The sequence below is a fragment of the Biomphalaria glabrata genome, chromosome 11 (genome assembly GCF_947242115.1).
Source record: "Biomphalaria glabrata chromosome 11, xgBioGlab47.1, whole genome shotgun sequence".
Lineage (NCBI taxonomy): Eukaryota > Metazoa > Mollusca > Gastropoda > Planorbidae > Biomphalaria > Biomphalaria glabrata.
In genome coordinates this window covers 6721761-6745587 of record NC_074721.1, presented here as the reverse complement: position 1 = coordinate 6745587, position 23827 = coordinate 6721761, and the positions used below count along the sequence as shown (strand labels likewise).

Below are 23827 nucleotides of genomic sequence, written 5' to 3'. Positions count from 1 at the left end.
GGGATAATGTGAAAATCCCCCCGAACTCACACTTGAGGGAGGCCCCCAAATAATTTGTTTTTACATTAAATATTAAATATTACCCAAAATGTAGGGGCCCCCCAATGAGGTCACCCCCTGGCCCCCAAACGATGGAAAATTCTTAGCTACGCCCCTGTACGGGGGACAACAAAACGGAATTTCTTAGTGTTGCTTTAAAATTAGACTTTACAAGTTACACGCAAACACACAAAGACAAAGACAACGAAATGTAGATTTTATACACATTTTATTAACATTCCATCACACTATTTACAAATGGCGTTATGGGGAGGGGGGGGGGGAGATTCAGTTTGTCTCAATTACATCAGTTCTTCATTCGTTAGTGGTGCTCCACTTATGGCGATGAGGTTCACGTGGGCAGTTCTTCATTCGTTAGTGCTGACCCCTTATGGCGATGCGGTTCACGTGGACAGGGATGGGTACCACAATCTTTGTCTTCTGTTGTCCTGTCTGAGGTTGTCCCAGCCCTGACCCCTGGCCAGCTATCCTGGAGTGGACGCCTCCTGCCTTAACTCTCTTCCACTTTGCTCGTCTGTTTTGGAACCAAATTTTGACCTGTCAGAAAGATACAAAGTCAAAGTAATTGTTAAAGGCTTGTACATATACATGTTCATGTTTTTTTAAAAATAGAAGCCACGACCTTTGACCTACATCTACAGGATATGAAAAGAAGCAACGAACAGACTAACCTCGAAGATTAAAAAAAAAAAAAGAAAAAAAAAAGGATATCAACCAAAAGACAACAACAATCACAACACACCAAACAAACTAAAACAAACATTTCTGGTCGAAATCGTAGCTGGGGATTTGGGTGGCCCGGGAGGGGGGTTCGACCACTTTGGGGGCCCCTGCATTTTGGCATTTGACTTCATGACATGAGATAATGGCGTAATGTTTAATGTAAAAACTAATTTCAGACACTCATTTCCCCCCCCCCCCCCTCTCAAGTGGGGGCCCGGGGAGGATTTTCGAAATTGGACCCCTGGCCATAGCGACGCCACTGATCTTAGCGCTACGAGACTTGCATTTTTAATATTTAAAATTAATGAGTATTCAAGCAGCACCTCTGACGTTGGGTGGTACAAGGGGTGAGTTGTTATTGTGCCTGACTATGATTCTCAACCAGGACATACAATGTACAACATCTAGGTACCTCTTTTGTTGACTTATATTATTTATGTATTATAATTTTCTATCTACAAATCTAGGTGAGAATATGATTAAGCACTTGCCCATTATGTGTGCATAAATTAATTGTAATTTCACCTAGTATTTAAATTCCTTTTTTCCCTTTCAGCACTGGTAGCAATATGATAAGATATATTTAACCGCAAACATTAAAGAGGACAACTATAGTAGCAAACTGATGCGGATTCTTTTACTGGACGATTCCCAACCCATCATTTTTTTTTTGTAATACTTAAAAAAACAACAAATGTTTAGTCTGCTGCAATATACTGTATTTATTTCGTCATAGTGTCTCTTTTAATCGGTTACGGGCCTTAGCTTCAATTTTTAAAGCCTAAACACAGCACACATTCGATGTAGCTACTTCTTGCTTTAACATAGGTCAAAGGGCCATTCCGCAATTGCTCTAGTTACAGTCTCATTTAAAGGAACTAATGCAGTACCCCTTGTTATCTATCTATCTATCTATCTATCTATCTATCTATCTATCTATCTATCTCTCTCTCTATATATATATAATATAAATGTTTTGAAAAGAATTTTTTTTTTTTAATTATTATATTATTACTATTTCTTAGTGACCGTAAACATAGCAATCAGATCAGATAGAGGTTAGAAATTAAGAATAGACATGAAAGCCGCGTGTTTTCGCACACCACGCTCTGTGAGTATTCTTTGCAAAATATATAATAGACACCTCATAAATCAAAATCCTCTATTCGTTCGTTACTAACCTGTACTTCGCTAAGTCTCAATTGGGCAGCGATAGCTGACCTTTCGGTCAACGACAAATACTTCTTGCTGTGGAACTCCTTTTCTAGCTCCAGGAGCTGGTCGCTGGTGAAAGCTGTCCTCCTTCGCCTGGACTTGCCTCCTCCACTGCCGTCATCCTCAGCGTCGTCATCTTCGCTGCACTGATCGTTGGCGACGGCCGCAGTCTTCAGGTGTGACTTTGGCGATGTCAGGGTGCTCGCAGGCCGAGGCGATAGTTTTGTTGAGCTGAATGGGTTTAAAGCGGTCTGCGTTGGAGAGCTGTGTCCCTGGTGCTGGATTTGATTTGTGACCAACTTTTCACTTACGGAGCCACCGCTGTTATTTAAAGTGTCATTCCTATCCTCGTTATTGGCTAGTCTCTTGTCACCAATAACGTTGCCACCAAAGGTGAGGTCGTGAAAATTTTGAGAGTTGTAGGCACTACTTGTACTGAAATAACTCAGACGGTGTGCGCCTTGATGTGTCGGCAGCTCTCTGTTAGAAGCGCTCGGCCACCAAAAATGTCCTCGGGGTGAATCTGGCTCAGACAAGATCCGTCCTGGAAAGCTCGTCTGGAAAACTGGATGCCTCACCGGAAGAGGCACTCCGTGGACACCTTGGAAAGCATGGTCAGGACTAATTGTTTTAGCGAATGCCGGATGTGACTGAAAAGGTGTAGACGTATGACTGCTGGGTGACTTACTTAAAGCCATTTCTCTGTCACTGTAATCATTGGATGGTTGACTCAACTCAGGATTCCGACTCGAGGAAGAAAGAACATGCATTGTTTTATTAATATTAACTTCCTTGTTGGCATCAACATTTGTGAGTGATTCAGAAGGAGCTAAATGATTTAATTGGACTCTTGGTTCATTTGTAAGAGAATAGCCGAATTCAAAATTAGGACAGGCTGGATCTTTTTTCGTCGATAAATCAATGCAGCTGTTGCAGCTCTGGATATCATTCTTTGGAACCGCGTTGTAACTGGAATAGTGTTCGTGGGACATTTGCGATTTAATAGAAGCTTCCTTATTAGTTGACCCGGGGTAAAAGGAGGAAATATTCCCTTGTTCTTGAAGTCTTTTCGTTAAAGTGGGGTCTGATGCGTAGTAACCTTCTCGCGCGTGCTCACTAGTGGTGTGATCAGATGATTTCCGGTGTACGCCGCGAGAGTGTGTCACGTTGCAAGACGTGGCGGTGTCCTTGGAGATCGCATGATCTTCAGACGCATGCTCAAGACGCACCGTTCTATTACTCGGAGTTGAAGTTTGACCTTCTGATGCATCATGACCTTCAAATTTCAGCAGACGATTGGTCACGTCTGTTGCGCCAAGGTCCATTTCCTGACTGTAACAGGAGCCATGAGTTACGGTGTCTGTAGTAGTATTGTCGTCCGCACTTCTGTGACTTGAACCTGCAAGACAAGAAGACACCAAATTAACTTTGGTCAAGGGAGTGAATAGAAGAATCATTCAGTTCATACGATCAGTGCAATACAAAAAAAAAAGTCAGTGCAATTAAAAAGTCACATTTGCTTATGACTATTACATTTAAGAGCCGTGAACTTAGTACTGCAAAAGAGAAAAAAAAGTCAAATAGTCATTACCAACCTAATCAGGGGGGAGTGAAACCACAGACCAAATTATACATTTCTATGCGCCTGCTTGATACGACGCGTAAGCACTCGCAATCGCCGTGAAGGCCGTGAAGGCAGGATTTTCAAACATCGGGATTTTAAGGACGCCTCTGAGTCAGTATGAGTCCACCCAACTCTAATTGGGTTCCTGATTGTATTTGGAAAATTAAAAGAGGTTGGTCGTTGTGCTGGCCACATGACAGTTTCGTAAACCTTCGGCCATAAAACAGATGATCTTTAGATAATCTGCCTTAAAGATCTTATTAACCTTAACCCTCACATAAACATGAACCGTTGGGGCACCACACATAATCTGTCGATCGTCTTTCTCCATTCCTCTCTGTCCGGAGAAGCGTACATGAATGGCAATGTCTTCGGTTCCGAAGATTAAGGATTTGTGCAGTGTTTCACATTGCTATGCAAACCCAGTTGCGACCTGCCTATTTTTCCTCATCTGATGCCACAGAGGCATTTTACGCTGACGTAAAAGAAAGTAGCTTGCAGCAGATGGCCTCTGAAAGAGGCCCTAATATTCACTGTGACCAAGGCACGCACAGAAAAAGAATGCTTATATATTGAACATCCTCGACACGACCACTTGACTTATCTTGGAAGTAGAGTTAGTAAAGACAGCGGAGCTGTTGTTGATATACTAATTCTGATCAATAAAGCTAGGTCTGCCTTTTCAACTCTTCAAGCAATCTGGCGTTCTAAACGTTAGGTCGGACCTTCCATATGGTTCACAAACTTGGAGAGTCAATAAAACAAATTTGGAAAAGCTCCAGACCTTTGCTAACGGATGCTTGACGCTGGATATTAGGAATTAGGTGGCCACAAAGGATAACTACTGTCCATCTGTGGGACAGAACTAGACAAAAGCCCATAGCCCAAGAAATCAAAAAGCGAAATTGGAGCTTGATGGGACACACCCTGAGAAAACCAGCTACCAATGCTGTTTGTAATCCGCAAGGAAAGAGGAAAGTGGGCAGACCCAAGCAAACCTGGACGAGGTCAGTCATCAGTAAAGCTGGGGATACTGCTAGACTATTACAATACATAATAGCAAATGAATATTCTTTTTAGAGAGAGAACAAAAATACCACTGAAGTGTAGAAAGGAGGGACGGATTGATTCCCTTTCAACTGGTGGTATAAAGAAATTAATGTAGTGACTAATATCGTACATTGCTTGCATTTAGATTATAAATTGCGTTAAGTACTACTATCTTACGGTTTGGCAAGTTTGTATCAGTGAAAAATTGTGTATCTCACTTTTCTCATTATTGTTAATAAAATTGTTGTTTAAAGTTTGAATAAATTAAAAAAAAAAACGAATAAAAAGAATATAAATCAATGTAAATTATAAAGCTAATCTCTTTGTATACATTACCATTTCGTGCAGAATTTATTTATGCAACACCCAAGTTTTAAGAATGGTATTTATCGCATACTATAGAAAAGATTTTTTATTATTTGCTATTTTGGATAATCTTCCCAAAATGTCTATATTTGGGTTGGCGTGTTTTTTAACGTCCGTTTGTGACTGCAGATCAAAGACACTTTTAGAGCTCACTAAGAGGATTAAAGGCGCACATACTGCTCATCCAACGGCCAAGCCAATTTTTGTTTAAAATCATTGTGTCGCCAAGACTGACGTAATCTATTTATAGCACAGATGGCAAGATTAGAGTTAAGAATAGTTTGCTCATACCTAAACCAACTATCTTTATGAGTTCTTTAATGTTTTTTTAAATTTATAAACAAAAATTGGATCAAGTATTTGTTCCGCATCACAAACGAAGAGATTAGAGACAGGGTTACAGCGATTGGACGCCAGGATGACCTGCAAAGGAGCTTGCAAAGACCTTCCTTCAGGGAACATTACCAGTAAAAAGAAGAAGAGGCAGACAGAGAAAGCGATGGGAAGACAACATAAAAGAATGGACGGACCTGCCATTGAAAGAGGTTCCAACGATAACCTGCTAATCACTGTCAAAAAACGCAAAGTTTAACTGTATGAATATATATCGAGATCCTCGGGATTGCAAAAACATTCCTTTAGGGAACATAACCATGAAAAAGAGATAGGAAAAGAAGGTCCTCGGGCTTGCAAAGATCTTCCTTCAGGAACATAACCATGAAAAAAAGAGATAAGAGAAGGTCCTCTGGCTTGCAAAGATTTTCCTTCAGGAACATAACCATGAAAAAAAGAGATAAGAGAAGGTCCTCTGGCTTGCAAAGATTTTCCTTCAGGAACATAACCATGAAAAAAAGAGATAAGAGAAGGTCCTCTGGCTTGCAAATACCTTCTTTCAGGGAACATAACCAGTAAAAATGATAGAGATAGGAAGACACCATCTAAGAATGGAGGGCCTGTCATTGAAAGAGACTGTAGTCAAGGCAAAAAAAGGAATAAAGAAAGACGGTTAACTGATCATATGTAAAGTCCCACACGTCCAGTGATGCCCAGTCCACCACGCCCCGCAGACCATATCCTCCCCGAATCGCAGCTGTATCAGTCCTTCTATACTTACGCCCTTAACGCATAAGATTGGCGCACTTTGACTTGATGGCTTGTATCTGCGGCAATGCTTACGCCAAACGCTTATTTGAAATGTATATGGCCTTATGGCTAAAAACAAGATATAGACCAGTTCAATTGACTATTACTATTTTAAACTATTTTAAACAAATCAACAAATAATTCCTTCAAAATTGCAGAGGTGGGGGGGGGGGGGAGTAAGGACGAAAAAAAAAACAAAAAAAAAAAACTCTATTACAAGCTTGTTTCTAACCCAGATGTAATTACTACAATCTGTTATGGGAATTTTTGACTTAGAGACAATGACGTGACTAGTAAAAACAAGACTAAGATTTTAGGAAGAATGGCGAAATTCCAACAGAATATTTTTGACTTAGAAAGATACAAGTTTTATGGACTTGTAGATTTAGCTTGACATTATTTGACAGTTCCCTTCGTTGATATTTAATGACTAACTTATATTGTAAGAATTTCGCCTGTGCTATTGGATTTCGTTATTTGAGTGTTACCTCCGTTTGAATTATCTGCATAAGACACAGCGCGGAAGCGCCTAACATTACAAGCAAGCAAAATATTTAAAAAATACTTGTTAAAAAACAAAGTTTACATTGAATAAAAGAGAGGACTATCCAATTGCTGCAATATCGATCAATATTGCAAATGTTTATCTCCCCTTTTTATATAGAACAAAAGTAATAAATTACAACTAAATAATTAATTAATTTTTTTACAATTGATTCATGTGTTGTCTTCGACCACGAATAGTTGTGCGAAATGTCAACTTGATCCGAAAATGGGAAGAAGGAGAAAAAAAAAAGGGTGAAACAGAATGCACCCAGACAGTGAGTTGATATAAGCTTAAAAAAAACAAACCATGGCCACATCTTGCTTAAACTGTAATCGTGTAAGAAAGTACGCCTGGTCTTATCTTAAGTTTTATCGATTCGCTTTTATACAAGAAGATCGAAAGTTTTGTTTCTGTGCTCTGTTCAAACTCAGTGCGTCTTCTGTGTGTTTCGGGAATCTCATTCGGGACAGGGCATGTGTGACTTGAATAGATAGAAATAGACTTTTATTGGGTTTTGAGTAAAGGAAGGTGTAGAAATAGCTAAGCAGGGCCGGTCTAAGGCCACTGCAACCTACGCGGCCGCAGTGGGCCCCGCACTTTCATAGGCCCCACGCTAATTCTAGGTCTAAATTAGTATAACTTATAACAGGTTTTTCGCGGCCTCTTGATTCCAGGAGTTCCTGGAAGTCTTCTGAAATTATTAAAATCTACTGAAATGTCATAAAAATCTCACTGGAAATTAGACTAAATTGTCATCTTTAAGGCATATTCTACCAAAAACTGACAAAATACTAGTAGCTTCAACTTCCCCTATGAAAGACACACTGCTTCCCCAAACTACTTTGTTGCACTCAGAATATTTTTAACGACACCCGTAAATGTGATTGTTAAGGCCGGGCCCGTAAGCAATACAAAAAGTAATCTCTCTCACATGAATTAATCTGTATTTTTTTCAATTTGCGTAATGGCCTTGTGAAGATAAATAATCGATTTTTATTTCTAAATTAAGAAAACTTTATTTGTTAAACTTGAAGAAGACCTAAATATAAACATAAATTAAACGTGTATAGAAAACAAGCAATAAACTCTTTTGTAATCGTTAATGTGCTTGTTATCGTTAATGAGCTGGTGCGGTTACTAAAATTAACTCTACCATTATTCTTTAAAGTTAGAAGTACTGTGGCAACTATGTAAATGTTAACTTGTCTATTGTTTTAAACAAGCTGCCAAAACTATAAATAAAACTATATACGATCTCAACTTGATTATTGTTTCCGAATACAGGAATCTTGTTTGGGCTAGCTTGCTCAAAGCTCTACATATAAATAAGGTGTTTGATCCTAATCACTTAGAATTGACATTTAGAAAAATAATGGATTTTAGGGTAGAGAATTATCTAGTTTGAGTTTCTTATACTTGTACCATGCTCAGGTAGTATTCCAGAAATGGGGTGTTGGGGGTCAGGGAATTCTGATATTGTGTGGATTGTTCTGGAGTAGAGGATACTTGTATCATTTTTCTGTCTCTAGTGGGCTCAAAGGTTAGGATGATTAGGTAGTATGTCTTTGATATTAAATAATATCTCTATTATATCTCTATCTTTATTATATGTTTAGGTTAATCACTTTTCAATTGTTTACGATTTAACACTTGTGAATTATGAGAACTTACAAATAAAAACATATTTAAAAAAAAAAGCCACAAAAGAGGCAAGATGGCCCATAAAAGAGGCACATAAAGCCCCCAAAAAAGAGGCGAAAAAAAGAGGCCTAAGGCCCAAGATTCCTATGATGATAAAGCTAAAATTGAATAACGCAAATTCTGAGGTTTCAATTTTTTTTTTTAAATAACTCTACCATTGCAAATGTATTTGACTTAGTGGAATTATTTACATAAATTAAATGTCGGAGCTTAATTTGGATGTATATGTATGTGTTCTTGGGAGGTTACGTAATGTTGTGGACTGCGCCCTCACAAGTCTTCAACACCTTGTTTTTTTTAACCCCTTGGGCCATGTACAAGATAATTGCGAGTATATATCTAAGATGATTGTGTGTATATATCTAAGATGATTGTGTGTATATATCTAAGATGATTGTGTGTATATATCTAAGATGATTGTGTGTATATATCTAAGATGATTGTGCGTATATATCTAAGATAATTGTGTATATATCTAAGATGATTGTGTGTATATATCTAAGATGATTGTGCGTATATATCTAAGATGATTGTGTGTATATATCTAAGATGATTGTGTGTATATATCTAAGATGATTGTGTGTATATATCTAAGATGATTGTGCGTATATATCTAAGATAATTGTGTATATATCTAAGATGATTGTGTGTATATATCTAAGATGATTGTGCGTATATATCTAAGATGATAGTGCGTATATATCTAAGATGATTGTGTGTATATATCTAAGATGATTGTGTGTATATATCTAAGATGATTGTGTGTATATATATATAAGATGATTGTGTGTATATATCTAAGATGATTGTGTGTATATATCTAAGATGATTGTGTGTATATATCTAAGATGATTGTGCGTATATATTTCTAAGGTGATTGTGCGTATATATCTAAGATGATTGTGCGTATATATTTCTAAGATGATTGTGTGTATATATCTAAGATGATTGTGAGTATATAACTAAGATGATTGTGTGTATATATCTAATATGATTGTGCGTATATATCTAAGTTGATTGTGTGGATATATCATGTTTTGGTATGTGGGTGTGGCCATGCATGTATTAGGGTGTAAATATTGGTTATTCTTGGTTAATTATCATTTGTTTGCTAATCCTTGCAACAATATTCTGTCTCTGATGGTCTCAATAGTTATGTAGTATATCTTTGCATTTAAATTAAAATTCTATTATTATTACTATCGTAATTTCGTAAAGCAAGGGTTGGACCCATTGGAGGTGTTATATAGCAAAGAAGGTTTGAGTGGCTCGTGGAGCTTTATATATACTGGGGACTATTGGGGAAAAATAATATATAAAAATTACATATAGTATCTTTTAAGTCTGTGGTGATTCTTAGAGAACTTCAGGACCTCTCGGTGTGTCAACTGGTGAAGATTAGTTGTAACGGGACTTCATTGGGGAAAAAATTATCACCAGACTAGACAATTTGTAAAGAATAATCAATCTTAGATTATATCACTGGCGGATCCAGGGGGGGGGGCGGTAGGGGCGATCGCCCCCCCCCCCCACTCGGCCGACCCCCCCCCCCCCCCGAAGGGGGGGCGAACGAACTTTAGTATAAAATTCACACGATTTGTATACGAATTTATTATGTTAAAAATAAATATTAATTATATATATTTCAACCTATTTTAAATTATTTCGCCCCCCCCTCTAGTATGTTGGCTGATTTGGTGGGGTCGGGAGGGGCGATGGTATCAATCCCGCCCCCCCTTACACTTTCGAGTTGGGGGGACGGTCAAATTTATTTGTAGAAATCACAGCTTGCTAACAAAATCAATTAAATATCTATATCATTAAAACTTGTTATTGATATTTTAACCGATCTTTTTATTATGTCGTTCCATGATTGCCGATTTGGGGGGGGGGGGGACGAATACCTCTACTGCCCTTCCCACCTAAACCCTTTGAGTGGGGGGGGGCGGTCCGTTTTTATGGAGAAATCATGGTATTTTGGCCGATTCGGTGGGGTGAGGGGGGGGGCGATTGCATGTACTGCCCTCCCCACTCTAGCCCTCTGAGTGCTGGGGGGGGGCGGTCCTATTTTTGTGGAGAATCATAGTTTGTGAATAAAATTAGTTGAATATCTATCCTATACTCTTAAGCGAGCAATTCTTGTATGTATGTATGTATATATATTTATATTTATATATATATATAAATTTTATTTCGAAAACGGCTCTAACGATTTTCTTTAAAAGTTCACGGTATGTGCATAATAGTGAGAAAAAAATTCTCAACTCATTGGCCACATCGGGAAAACTCAAGGTCGACCGTTATATCGGTTTGAAAATGGCTCATTATCGAAAAATTAATTTTGGCTAGAATGTTTTATGAATGAAATTTTCTATATGACGTCAATGGGAAAAAAAACTTGACACCGCTTACGTCACTAGGCTCACAGCAGTACACTAAGACATTTCTTCGCAAACAAGAACATGTTTTAATGATTCAATTGGCGTAATTAAACATTTGCGCACCATCTTAATTTACATTGATCCATTATGAAACTATGGAAGAAAAATAATGAAATATCTTTATGTATGATTAGTTATTGTGTTTTAAAGGCTTTATAAGTTGTTTACACTTTAATTGCTTACACCCGTAGGTAGCTTTTACTTTGTTATTATTTTGCTGGTGAATTATTGCAATGTGTTTAAGCTTCGAAGTCTGCCGTCCAATACCAAAACGTAGGAAATGGTCATAACACAGCTTATGCCTTACTTGCACAATCAGGGCCGGCCCTAACATTTGCGGGGCCCTATGTGAAAAAAATGAGGATTGCGCGTGGACCAGTAAGGGTATTGATAAGGATAATAAGTGAAAATAAAGATTTTGTATTAGAAAATAAATTCGTATTTGCATTACATTTTTATTAAATGAAAGCTGACGATGCCGTTTTTTTATATCACGCGTAGGACTGGCGTTTACCATATTGATTGACACCCCAAAATGACAATTTTGTCTTTTTAAGGACATTTTTATGTGTTTCAGGAGGAGATTTCCAGGAGCTCCTTGAAAACAAGGAGACCACGGGAACCCTATTATAAATTATAATGGTTTAATTTAATAATTTACACCTAGAATTAGCGCGGAGCTTTTGAACCTTCGGGGTCCACCACTGTGACAACATAGGCCTAGGGCTGGCCCTGATGATATCCAGCTCGCGGTCAACGAATTTTCATCACGCTGCTGCCTTTTTTTTTTTATTTGTTAACCTATAAACCTCGGTAAAACAGAAGTCATGTTCCAAAAGTCACCCAATAAAACCTACTCAGCCCAAAGATCACTGCCATAGACATCCCTTAAAGTGGTAGATAACTTCACATTATCTGGGAAGCATTGTATCAATTGACGCATTGTTTTAAAGAGAGTTTGATATGTGATTATGGATAGTCGTGCTTTTGGACGCATTCAAGCGAGAGTGTGGCGAAATAAATCGCTCGCCTGTCTACAAAAATCAGTTTCAACCAGTATTCTCTCAACCCATCTATGTGGATCTGAGACATGAGTACTTTATAAAAAGCAACTAAGACTTCTTGAACGACTTCACCAAAGACCACAATACAAACAGCGATATTCTTGCAAAATGGTATGAAATTCGAGTCCGAAGATAAGTGAGGAATGCAGTATTTCCCTTTGCTGTGCAGCCCCAACTGTGACCTACATATTTTGCCACATCCAGAGCAAGCATAACCATTGTCCGCAGGTGGCCGATTTAGATTTTCTTTTCGCCGTCTGCGTTTGTTCTCGGCTGCAGATTTTCTTTTTGTCTCAAATGTGTATCCCGCGGCCTTCGTGAGAGACATCCAGCTGTCTCGTTCGGAGGCCGCATGCAACCAGGTGCTCTCTTCTATGTTAGCCAAGGAAAGTTGACGACTAAGCTGGTCTTTGAAGAATTTCCGTGGAGCGCTTCTGTCACGTCGACCACCTTTTAGCTCACAAAAAAGACTGCCTTGGCATTCGTTCGTCTCCCATACGGGATACGTGCCCTACCCAGTGCAACTGTTGGACCATAAGAAGTCCCTCTATACTGTCCATACCGGCGTTGGCAAGGACATCGCTGTTTGTAGTGCGGTCCTGCCACCGTATGTCCATGATGGAGCGCAAGCATCTTTGGTGAAAGCACTCAAGAAGTCTTAGTTTTTTCTGTAAAGTGTCCATGTCTCAGAGCCATAATGAATATATTAATTGCAATATTAAATGTCAGAAAGTAACAATTTTAGAAGTTACACTGCAAAGACTTTCTTACAAGCCTATAATAGCTCAATAGTTCTACATGAAAGAAGCAATGTAAAACGTTAAGACGTGAGCTGTGGTTTTCTATAGGACTACTTTCTATTCTAATCGCCATGTACACTTACATTGAGAACTGAAAGAACTAAAAAGCAACTCTTCGGATTGATAGTCTTTACCCGATAGTTCATTTTCGTAATTACAACAATATTCCCAAAATAACTTCGGGTAAATATCCTTCCTTAACAAATTATTCATCCGAGCGAGGCTCGGTCACCTGATATTATAATATAAACTACGTATTGATATGTGACCCATTGTATATTATGTCGTACCACACTCTAATCTCAAATTGTATCATTAGTAATTTTAAATGAAAAAGGGTTGTACCAGGTGGGAGGGGCGATACATGCAATCGTATTTCCCCCATCGAAAAAATCAATACTTTTTCTTTTTGTATTATAGTTAAGAAATTACAAATTTAAAAAAATCTGTCATTAATATAATTTATATATACTATAAATTAAATTCTTATATCGAGTCGCCCCACCCCTATTCTTTAATGCCAAATGCAATCTTTAGCAGAAATTATTAAAGGAACGAGGATTAATCGTTTTCACTCTACCGCCCCTCCCATTTCCAGTCAGAGTTTTTTGTAATTCACTTGAATTTATCATAAGTATTTTAAGAAAGACTTTGCATTGGAAAAGTTAGAATTCAAACGAAATTTTTCAGTATAAGAGTCATGATTGAGATGAGTTTTAAACTGAAATAATGTTTTTATAGTCGCCTTTTCCCAACCTTTACTCAATCTGATATTTTTCTAGCTAAAAATTTTGGAACTATAACTCACAATTCATACTACAGTTTTCTTGAATACTATTTATCGAAATATTTTTTTTTTCGGCGGCGAACCTCAAAGCAAAAATCTAAATACGTGGGGTATCCTATCTTTTCAAGGAACAAATCGGTTTTACTTGCAATGTATTATGGGCCTATAAATTCATATTAGAATATTTTTCAAGTACAACATTATTCGAAAGGTCCTTTTTAATAGTATGAATAATGAGCTTTAGGTCAGGAGAATGCTTTTCTGCAGTGAAGAATGCAAGAAAACGCTTTTGGCGTCGTGGCTTCGCCCCGAACTCCATTTATTAATAATGTTGTAGATGTCAAGAGAATGCGTTTCTGCAATGAAGAATGCAAGAAAACGCTTTTGGCGTCAGGGCTTCGCCCCGAACTCCATTTATGAATAATGAGTTGTAGATGTCAGGAGAATGCATTTCTGCAGTGAAGAATGCAAGAAAACGCTTTTGGCGTCAGGGCTTCGCCCCGAACTCCATTTATGAATAATGAGTTTTTGATGTCAGGAGAATGCGTTTCTGCAATGAAGAATGCAAGAAAACGCTTATGGCGTCGGGGCTTCGCCCCGAACTCCATTGATGAATAATGAGCTGTACTTGTCAGGAGAATGCGTTTCTGCAATGAAGAATGCAAGAAAACACTTATGGCGTCGGGGCATCGCCTTGAACTCCATTGATGAATAATGAGCTGTAGATGTCAGGAGAATACGTTTCTGCAGTGAATAATGCAAAAAAAACGCTTTTGGCGTCGGGGCTTCGCCCCGAACTCCATGGATGAATAATGAGCTGTAGATGTCAGGAGAATACGTTTCTGCAGTGAATAATGCAAAAAAAAACGCTTTTGGTGTCGGGGCTTCGCCCCGAACTCCATGGATGAATAATGAGCTGTACTTGTCAGGAGAATGCGTTTTTGCAATGAAGAATGCAAGAAAACGCTTATGGCGTCGGGGCATCACCCCGAACTCCATTGATGAATAATGAGCTGTAGATGTCAGGAGAATACATTTCTGCAGTGAATAATGAAAAAAAAAACGCTTTTGGCGTCGGGGCTTCGACCCGAACTCCATTGATGAATAATGAGCTGTAGATGTCAGGAGAATACGTTTCTGCAGTGAATAATGCAAAAAAAAAACGCTTTTGGCGTCGGGGCTTCACCCCGAACTCCATGGATGAATAATGAGCTGTACTTGTCAGGAGAATGCGTTTTTGCAATGAAGAATGCAAGAAAACGCTTATTGACGAATAATGAGCTGTAGATGTCAGGAGAATACGTTTTTGTAGTGAAAAAAGCAAGAAAACGCTTTTGGCGTCGGGGCTTCGCCCCGAACTCCACAAGAGAACCTTAAAGCCCTGCCCCAGTTGTTTTGTTTTTCGCCGAAGGTTGAGAAATGCTGCTTTTTTTATTCTCAAAGATATATATATATATATATATATGTGTGTGTGTGTGTGTGTGTGTGTGTGCCGTATGCACGTTTATGCCTAGGGTTAGGGTTTACTGGGCGTTACTGTTAGGGTTTGGAAAAAAATCGCCCCCCCCCCAGTCCAAAGTTCTGGATCCGCTAGTGGATTATATATAGTCCTCTAAACTCCTTATGAGCTCACTGAAATTCCTTATGAATTCACTGTAATGCTGTTTGGACTCAGTCCTGGGTTGACGATAAGTTAACATCAGGAAATTGTACCAGTCTGTCCAATGGACCTCATTCACCAACCGTAAACAAACAACATTTAGCCACGTGGTGCTCTATCTCTTCTATATAATTTACAATCTCATGTTTAATTCATGATGGTTGTCACGTGACAGTTTTTTCCCCGTTGTTTTATCAATAAGATCACGTGACTAAATGCTGTTTGTTTACGATTGGTGAATGAGGTCCATTGTGAAGTTCCGCAACGTGGTGTTCAGGAACATTGTTGATTAGCCCAGCTTTGGGTGTTGGACATAAAAACATCAGATCACTAGGATTTCAGGCTGATCTGTCAGCTGGTAAACGATCCAACAACATCATTAATTAGGAATACTTTTGGATCTTCGACCGTGAACATGAAAAACTGATTTTTTGACCACTCGCTAATGCTCCTATATTTGCGACTACAAGATAACAGCCTATATACACAAGCCCCCCCCCCTCCCCCCAGTTTGAGAATGACGGATTACTGACAACACACCATCCATAAAAACATGTGTGTGTGTATGTGTCCCAGAACTGTTGGACTTTTTTCTAGCAAATAAAGACATTGACCTTCAAAACTTCGGACACCATGCATTTCGTGTGAGATGTAAGCCCATGTGGGTTGTATGCGGACTGTCAAGCGTCTGGGGCGGGAAAAAGGACAAGCAAATGAAAGCAAGAATTATGAAAAATTTCTGAACAAAGTTTTTACATTTGTTGTTGTGATACCATAAAATTAGTTTTTTTTTTTTTTTGCAATGTATGTTTCGGAAAATAAAACGATCGACACGAACAGAAAAACAAACAAACAAAAACTCGACCATTTTGTTTTTAAACTAAAATATACGGGAAAAACATTAGTATCCATTAGTATCAATAGTTCTTACCTCATAATTATATAAAATAATATTGTTTGGAAAAGTTGATTTGATGCACACAAAAATTTAACATTATTATAAAATGACATTATCATCATCTTCTAAAATTACCTCTGCAGCCTACTCCAGGGTCGAACTGTAATATTGGAATGTATGTGTTGAAAATTATTTTCTTCATAAGAATTTGATTTATATAATTTCTTTTGTATTATTATTAATATAAAATAATATGTTAACTGTTTTTAAATAATAATAATAAAAAGGCCCTGAAAAAGAGGTTAAAGAAACAGTGGCGTCAATATGGGGGTTGCGGGCCGCACCGGATGACATCCGGTAGGGGGTGACATTTAAGTGGTAAAAATACACTTTTACAAAAAAAAAAAAAAAAAAAAAAACCCAGACAACTTTAAAAGATTTGTCCGTAAAAAGATTCACAAGATTTGATTTTTTAAATCTAAAATTATCCATTAGGGGTAAAAATTCAAAAGCAATAAACTTTATCACTTTTGTAGTTTTGATAATAAATGGACATGTCAAAAATGAGAAAACCAGGCTTAAAAGTTTGGAAAACTTTGGCACTCGGACTAAGACTACAAAAAAAAAAAAAAAAAGGACAACAATCGGATAGTTCCGGTTCTCTTCTCAGTCACGTGGGTGTATTGTTTACATTAATGACCTCATTGATTTCATTGTAATTTAAACATGAAAATAGTCTAGATCTAGACATCTGTAAGTAATAAAAAGTATGTTACAATAATTCACTAATTTGTATGATTATTTACTAAGACTACTAGATCTAGGCTAGCACTAAATCTAGATCTACATCTTATCATAGGAAGATATTGCCATTATTGCCATGTATAAGACCACAGTCACGTGAATTTTTATAAAGTAGGTCAGAGATTCAGAACTACCTCATTGACAGGATAGTCATGGCTAGGATCAACGTAAAGAAAGGAACATCTTGCACAGACTTGATAGTACAATAGCACCCGTAGGGATATTTTAATTAATCATACTGAAGTGTCATTCAAATGTGTATCAACAGCGCAGCGATGCGCACTCAACTGTCATAAATAGTTTATAAATGTTTTAACAGACCCCGTAAAGAGACAAGTGATGCAAACTACCGAGGTATCTTGAATCAAAGCACACCGAACAAAGATCTATGAAGTTACACAATATTTTATATTTAGCGTTCAAATGACATAATTTTTAGGATTGTACACTACAAGGATAACGAAAGCTGATGGTACCAGTTCTGATACCTTAAAACCTTTGGGCCTGACTTATTGATGGGATGAGCACAAAATATGATAATGCAGCTACAATATCTGGAATTCATGAAAGAGTGCAGGCAATATTTAAGAACAAAAAAGGAACGCAATTTTAATGAATGTCTAGGCTACATTGTTCATTTGAAGCTAATGTTCTTCTTCTTCTTCTTCTTAAAACTGTCAGGTAGAGTTGAGCCTTCGGCTATTGGAACTCTAGGCCAGCAAAAGTGAACAAGAACTCTCTCTCACCGGCCTGAATGAGAACAGTGTACACTGTTCTGTCTGACGGGTGGGTCAGACCATGGGCGTAGCCAGGATTTTTTTTCGGGGAGGGTTTGGGGGGGGGGGGGATTCCCCCCTGACCCCCCCCCCCCGGCGGAAAAAAAAAATATATATATATATATTTATATATATATTTATATATATATATATATATATATATATATATATATATATATATATATATATATATATATATATGTGTGTGTGTGTACATAATCTTTATTACATTCTGACCCTTTCGGAAGACGTTTATTGTTTATTGTATTGCTAGCAAGGGGTCTGGGGGAGTTCGCAGCGCTCCCCAGCGCGGGGCGAAGCCCCGCCGCCGAGCACTATTTCTGGTATTGAAAGCCAACAAAATGCATATTCTGAGGTATCTACAGTGCATTATCTTGCTATTAAAAAGTTTATTTCAAAAACCTAATGTGCTATTCTTACTGACTTAGACCCTCTCGCGCCGTTCGGCGCATTTTCCGGCAAGCTGTTTACGCAACTCTTATTTTGCGTAATTCATTTTGTGTGAGAACATGTCCCGCAAAACCTCATGCGATGCTCTGTCACAACCTTACTAAGGATTCGACTCCCAGTTCGGCATATGATTTCTTTGATTTAGACCCGATCTCTATGACTGACTCCTAAAATCTGTCTTAGTCATCTTTGTTGAGACACATTTAATGATTTTCAATTTCGGCAGAAGACTATTCACACTTTATTAATGGAGCCCAAGCCACTGGTAGAAATTTGTAACCTTTCTTGACTACGCTCTTGGAATTACATGTCTGTATTTCGCTTTAGATTTTATATCGAAAAGGAAAGTTTTTTCGTCAAATCATCTGTTGAGGGGTTTAAAACTAAGAAATCTCTATTGTTTTTTTGTTTTGTTTTTAATTCAAAACCCCATTTAGCCTACGATCTTAGAATTTGGTGACTGTAGTTAACTTTAAAATAATATTGAAGAGAGAGGTTTTCAACTCTAAACGCTCTGTAGGGAATTTTAAACTCAAAACCATCTGGAGGGGTTTTAAACTTTAAAGAAAAAGCCATCTGGAGGAGGGGGATTTAAACTCAAAACCCCTTTGGCTACGCTCATAGATTTTATAGTGTGTAATTAGCTTTTTTTTTATATTGAAGAGGTACTTTTTAGCTTCAAACCCCAACTGGAGGGGAGGGGGGTTTAAACTCAAAACCCCTTTGGCTACGCTCATAGAATTTTGAGTGTGTAATTTGCTTTTTTTATATTGAAGAGGGGGTTTATCGTAAATTTTGGAGGGGGGTTTAAAATCAAAATCTTCCTCAACTGTGGTGTTGGAATTTGGGGATTGTTGTTTGCATTTTTTTTTTGTTTTGTTTTATAGAAGAGGGGGATTTAACTGCAAAAACCTCTGGTAGGGCGTTTAAAATTCAAAACCCCCTGTAGGGGGTTTTAAACTCAAAGCCCCCTGGTAGAGGGATTTGTATCTCAAAACCCCCTGATAGGTGTTTTTTAAATCTCAAAACCCCCTGGTAGAGGGTTTTTAACTCAAAACTGCCTCGGCTGTGCTGTGGTAAGTGATGATTTAGTATTAAAATCTCACCTAAAATAAACAAAATGAAAGCAAAAATCAGTCACTTAATTCCGTTCCCCCCCTGCGGGGGGGGGGGGGGGAATTTCATTTCGGGGGGGGGGGGGGGGGTTGAACCCCAAGAACCCCCCCCCCCCCTGGCTACGCCCATGGGTCAGACTTGCGGCAAGAGACCGCGTACACTAAGACCCCCGCCATTTTCCTTTTCTATACCCGTGCGGGACACGTTTATGTAACGGCCCCTTGAGGAACAGCGCCTGGATTGTGACAAGGTTGTGGGAGAAAATACTTCTTGTATGACATTTTATACAGGCCCTGCTGTTTAAAAATATTTTCTTTCATCGCTTTTACCACCGGAAGAGATATTTCAATTCATCATTCTGAAGTGCCATTAACATGTATATTAACCACTCGCTGGAGCACTCATCATAGTTCACTATTACTCCCATGGTCACTCCCATTCCCTCAGGGAATCTATTTATAGTTTACTTACTTTACACAATCCAGACCGTGTCGAAGCATGCCTTAAGATAAATTATCTGCTTGTTACTATTTAGTTTTATAGTTTTATATAAAAAAAATAAATATTCACCTCCTATTAACTATGAAGTAAATTTAGATCAGTTTCTAGATCTAGAATCTATATTTAATCCATATTAGATTAAAGTAAAAAATGTAAGCAAAGCTTAGATAATATATTGTTATAACCCTACCATGCACACTGCCATGCACACCGCCATTCAAGTTAGTGCAGAAGGTGCGCACTGCCAGAAACCAGACTGAGACGGATGTTGACATTCGAAGGAAGAGAACAATGTCCGCCCAAGTCTAGAGCCGATATGAAGAGGCTGGGCTAAAGACAAATGTTGTTTTATGTACTTGTGATGTCCCTGTACATAAAAATTGTTGCCTTGTTGAGTTGCCTCCCTTAAGTTATTACAATATGAGTTTTACTGTGTTTACTGTTTGTTTTTAAATTTAATATTTAAAAAAATCAGTTATCGGTACATTACGGCTAACTGCAACATGGTTTAGTCTAATTTATTTCTCTTTTTCACGTAAAAAACAAACAAACTGTAACGGTCAAACTAGAGTTTTTCCGGTGTGGCCAATAAGTAATTCATTTTTTTAGCGATATAAGTTTCAAGAAAAATCGTTAGAGCCTTTCCTGAGATACATGTCAAGTTTCCACCTTCCAGGTTCCATGTAGTTCTGACATCAATAGCGGTACTGTTAGAAATTCTATCCCAGGCAAAAGACAGAAGGCAATGGTGAAAGATGGTCGAAAGATCATGTGTGGTGCCCCAACGGTTCAGCAGAATAATGGGTAGGTCAAGAAAGGCAAAGGTGAAACTGTGAAACACACTGAATAATTCTAACTTTGAAATGAGACTTTGGAGCCATGATTTCGGGTTGTACACACGAGTTCTATGAACTACTGAAACAACATGGCGGAATAACTCTTGTATATGGGAGGGGGGAGGGCTCTACATTGCAGACTTTCTTCTTCTTCTTCGTTCTCGTTTCATGTTCAGGATCAGAAATATCCGGAACCGCTAAGTAATTTCCAGATGAGGCACTTTTCCGTATAGTTTCTCTTCTATAGGAGGGTTTTGGGGCCAGAGTCTTGTTCGGGCCTCTTGATAAAGTATGAAGCTTTGAAGGACATGGTCAGCATTCTCTGGTGATACTCGACAAGGGCAAGTTTCGCTAGTCCCGACTTTCCGGAACATCTGTTGTCTCATTCTGTTGTGTCCAGTTCTGAGTCGAAAAGCTATGCGTTGGTCATATCGAGATAACTTATAATAGGCGTCTTTTTACAAAGCTTATATCAACTCCCTATGTCTGTCTGGTAAGTTTGTACACGTTATTTCTCCAACACCCAATCTAGGATCAAGCTGAAATTTTGCAGTTATTTCTTTTACCTAACAACACAAGAAGCAATAAAAAAAATATCCAATTAAGTAACTAGCTATTATTAATTAATTATTTTTTGGGGAATCTCGAATAAGGGAAAGAATTAGTACTTGACTGAAGTGGTTGTATAAGCTGAATTAGTCCCCTTTATAGATTGTCGTCTGAGGCTTAGTGAACCCAAACATGAAATAGAATAAATAGATAACTATACAATCGTGCTTGTTCATAGACTCTTCGTTAGTAGAGAGAAAGCTTGAGCCCACAAGTTCGAATTCAGGTCATTTCCCCCACCTTTTTTTTTTTAAAATACATTTAAAAAGTGATCACCCAGATACCTCGTTCTTTCTCCTCTCCCCACCCCCTTTCCAACTGGTCCAGACAAGTGATAGGATCATAGCGTATTGAGAACGCTAAAAGCATGAAATTGCGCTAAACAAAAACAATAGGGAAAAAATATATTTCTATATTTCTAATCATACAGATTTATTATTGTTAGACTAGATCTACTACAAATTTAATTACATGACTAATCCCAAACTAATTGATATACTTAATATTGTATTTATGCTTGTTGTATTCCTGAGTTTGCAAGATAATAAAGGGGAGTGGTACAAAAAGACCAACTAGTAATGCCAACATGTATCATCGATTATTCTCTACTTATGATGAGAAATTAATTATTACAAAGCTTATATCGACTCACTTTATCTGTCTGTCTGGTACAAAGTGAGTACACGTTATTTCTCCCACATCCATTCTCGGATGAAGCTAAAACTTCACACAATTATTCAATGACATAAACATGACATCAATCAATAACAAAGTAACCAATTAGATAATGAGTTATTGGTCATTAATTATTCTGTTTAATGGCAACAAGGGAAACTAATACTTCTGTATTCACAGATATGGCTAAATTGGTTGGGTTTAGTCTCCTTAAATAATTGTTATCGTTTTGACTCCCTGACACATTCTCCGATCAGGTTGATACTTTCAACAATTATTTATTGTACCTAACAAAAATTAATCAATATACAAAAATACTCAACTAGACAATTAATTATTGGTAATACGTTATTTTGTTTGATATTGAATAAGGGAAATAGATTGTACATTTTGGTAGATATAGAACAGATTTCTTCCTCTTAAGATAAGCTTTTTTTTTAAATAAAAAAAAAGGATTTTTTAAATTTTGCTTTTTTAAAATATTTATTTTGTTTTAATTGCATTAGAATAATCGAGTTTTGAACTCGTGCCTCCTTTGACAGATCATCAAGTGTCTTTCACCTCTCTGACACATATCACACATTTTAACAAAGCGCATTTAATAATTAATATAGCTTCCTAATGTTTATCTCATGGTTTGCGTTGCAGAGGACATTAAGCAGTTGTCCGTCACCACCCATCCCAGTGGCGCTACAGGCCATGGAGAGCCCTAGCCTGCTTCAACACACCTTTCCATTCAGAGCCATCCATCCATCCCAGTTGGTGGCCCAGTTGGTGGCCCTTGTAAATGTTTTGAATCTATTTCATTTCCGTCTCTATAGAGGTTATCACAAAACACATATGAACTCACTTTGTCTGTCTGTCTGGTACACATTTTAAACATTATTTCTCCCACTTCCCATTCTCGAATCAAGTTGACACTTTGCACAATCATTCTCTGTTCTTAACAAAACATAAATCAATGAAAAAAAAGTAACTAATTAAATAGTGTTAATTTTAAATTAATTTTGTTTGATAGTTAAAAAGGAAATTCATTTTACAATATTGAGATATATGACTATAAATGCCGAGTTCTTCCTCTTAGGCTTTGTTTTTTAAGGTATTTTATATATATACATATACATATTAAAATTATAACCGTCATATCTCCTGCTAAATGCGTCTCTTGTTATGTAAAGGACCTGAACTCTGACTACAGAGTCATCTGTGTAGTTTGTGATGAGCGATGTTGACAAGGGTAAAGAGAAAGAAAGAGGGGGGTGGGAAAGATGGAGCGAGCAGACGATGGAGGTGTTGAAGGACTGGATGAAGATAAATCCATATAAAAATCTTGTCTCTGAACCTTCAACGTAGAAAACTTTCAACTTAATTCGTCGCTTCAAGACCAGGGACTCCCCACTGACTGACAGAACCAAACCATGCAGAAAAAGGCAATTTCTCGATTTCAATAGCCGCATTCTTAACAGCCCACGGCGTTAGGCCTAAGTTTGTGTTGATCTCTTCCCCTCCCTATCCCCACCACATCAACTTATTCCCCCCTTACTTCAATCTTTTTGGTTTTTTGAAATCTGAGATGCCCTTCTTTCTGTGCTGAAGGTGTCCATTGTCAAAGACAAAGCTCTCGGTCGTTTCATTCTTTTTTGTTGTCTTTTTTTGAGCTGGGGTGGTTCCTTGGCTTGAAGCGCGCAGCGGTTTTCTTCTTCCACTTCTTTTGCAATTCGTGTTTTAAAAGTGGTAGTTGATCTCACTAAGTGTAAGGAGTTGTGTGCCCTAGATGAGAAAACAACAGTGAAGGGGAGAAGAAAGTCTGGGTGGGTGGAAATAAATGAGACAGAAGGAGGGGTGGAAAGAGCATGTTGGCTATGATAGCTTTTTTTTTCATGTAGACATGCATGCCTTTGATAGCTAATTATGTACATTAATTTACTTCCGGTGATGACGTCCCGTGACATGACGTTAC

General features: G+C 37.9%; 1 protein-coding gene across 1 annotated transcript in view; it reads right to left on the bottom strand.

Moving 5' to 3' along the window:
• Positions 1–251: 251 nt before the first annotated feature.
• The window catches only part of LOC106068617 (homeobox protein engrailed-like), a 32455-nt gene continuing 8879 nt past the window's right edge, over positions 252–23827 (bottom strand). The window contains exons 3-4 of the mRNA XM_013228051.2: positions 1965–3397; positions 252–597 (exon numbers count right to left, since the gene is read on the bottom strand). Coding sequence (XP_013083505.2) covers positions 415–597; positions 1965–3397 — 1616 coding nt within the window. The 3' untranslated portion in view covers positions 252–414. The remainder of the gene's footprint in view (positions 598–1964; positions 3398–23827) is intronic.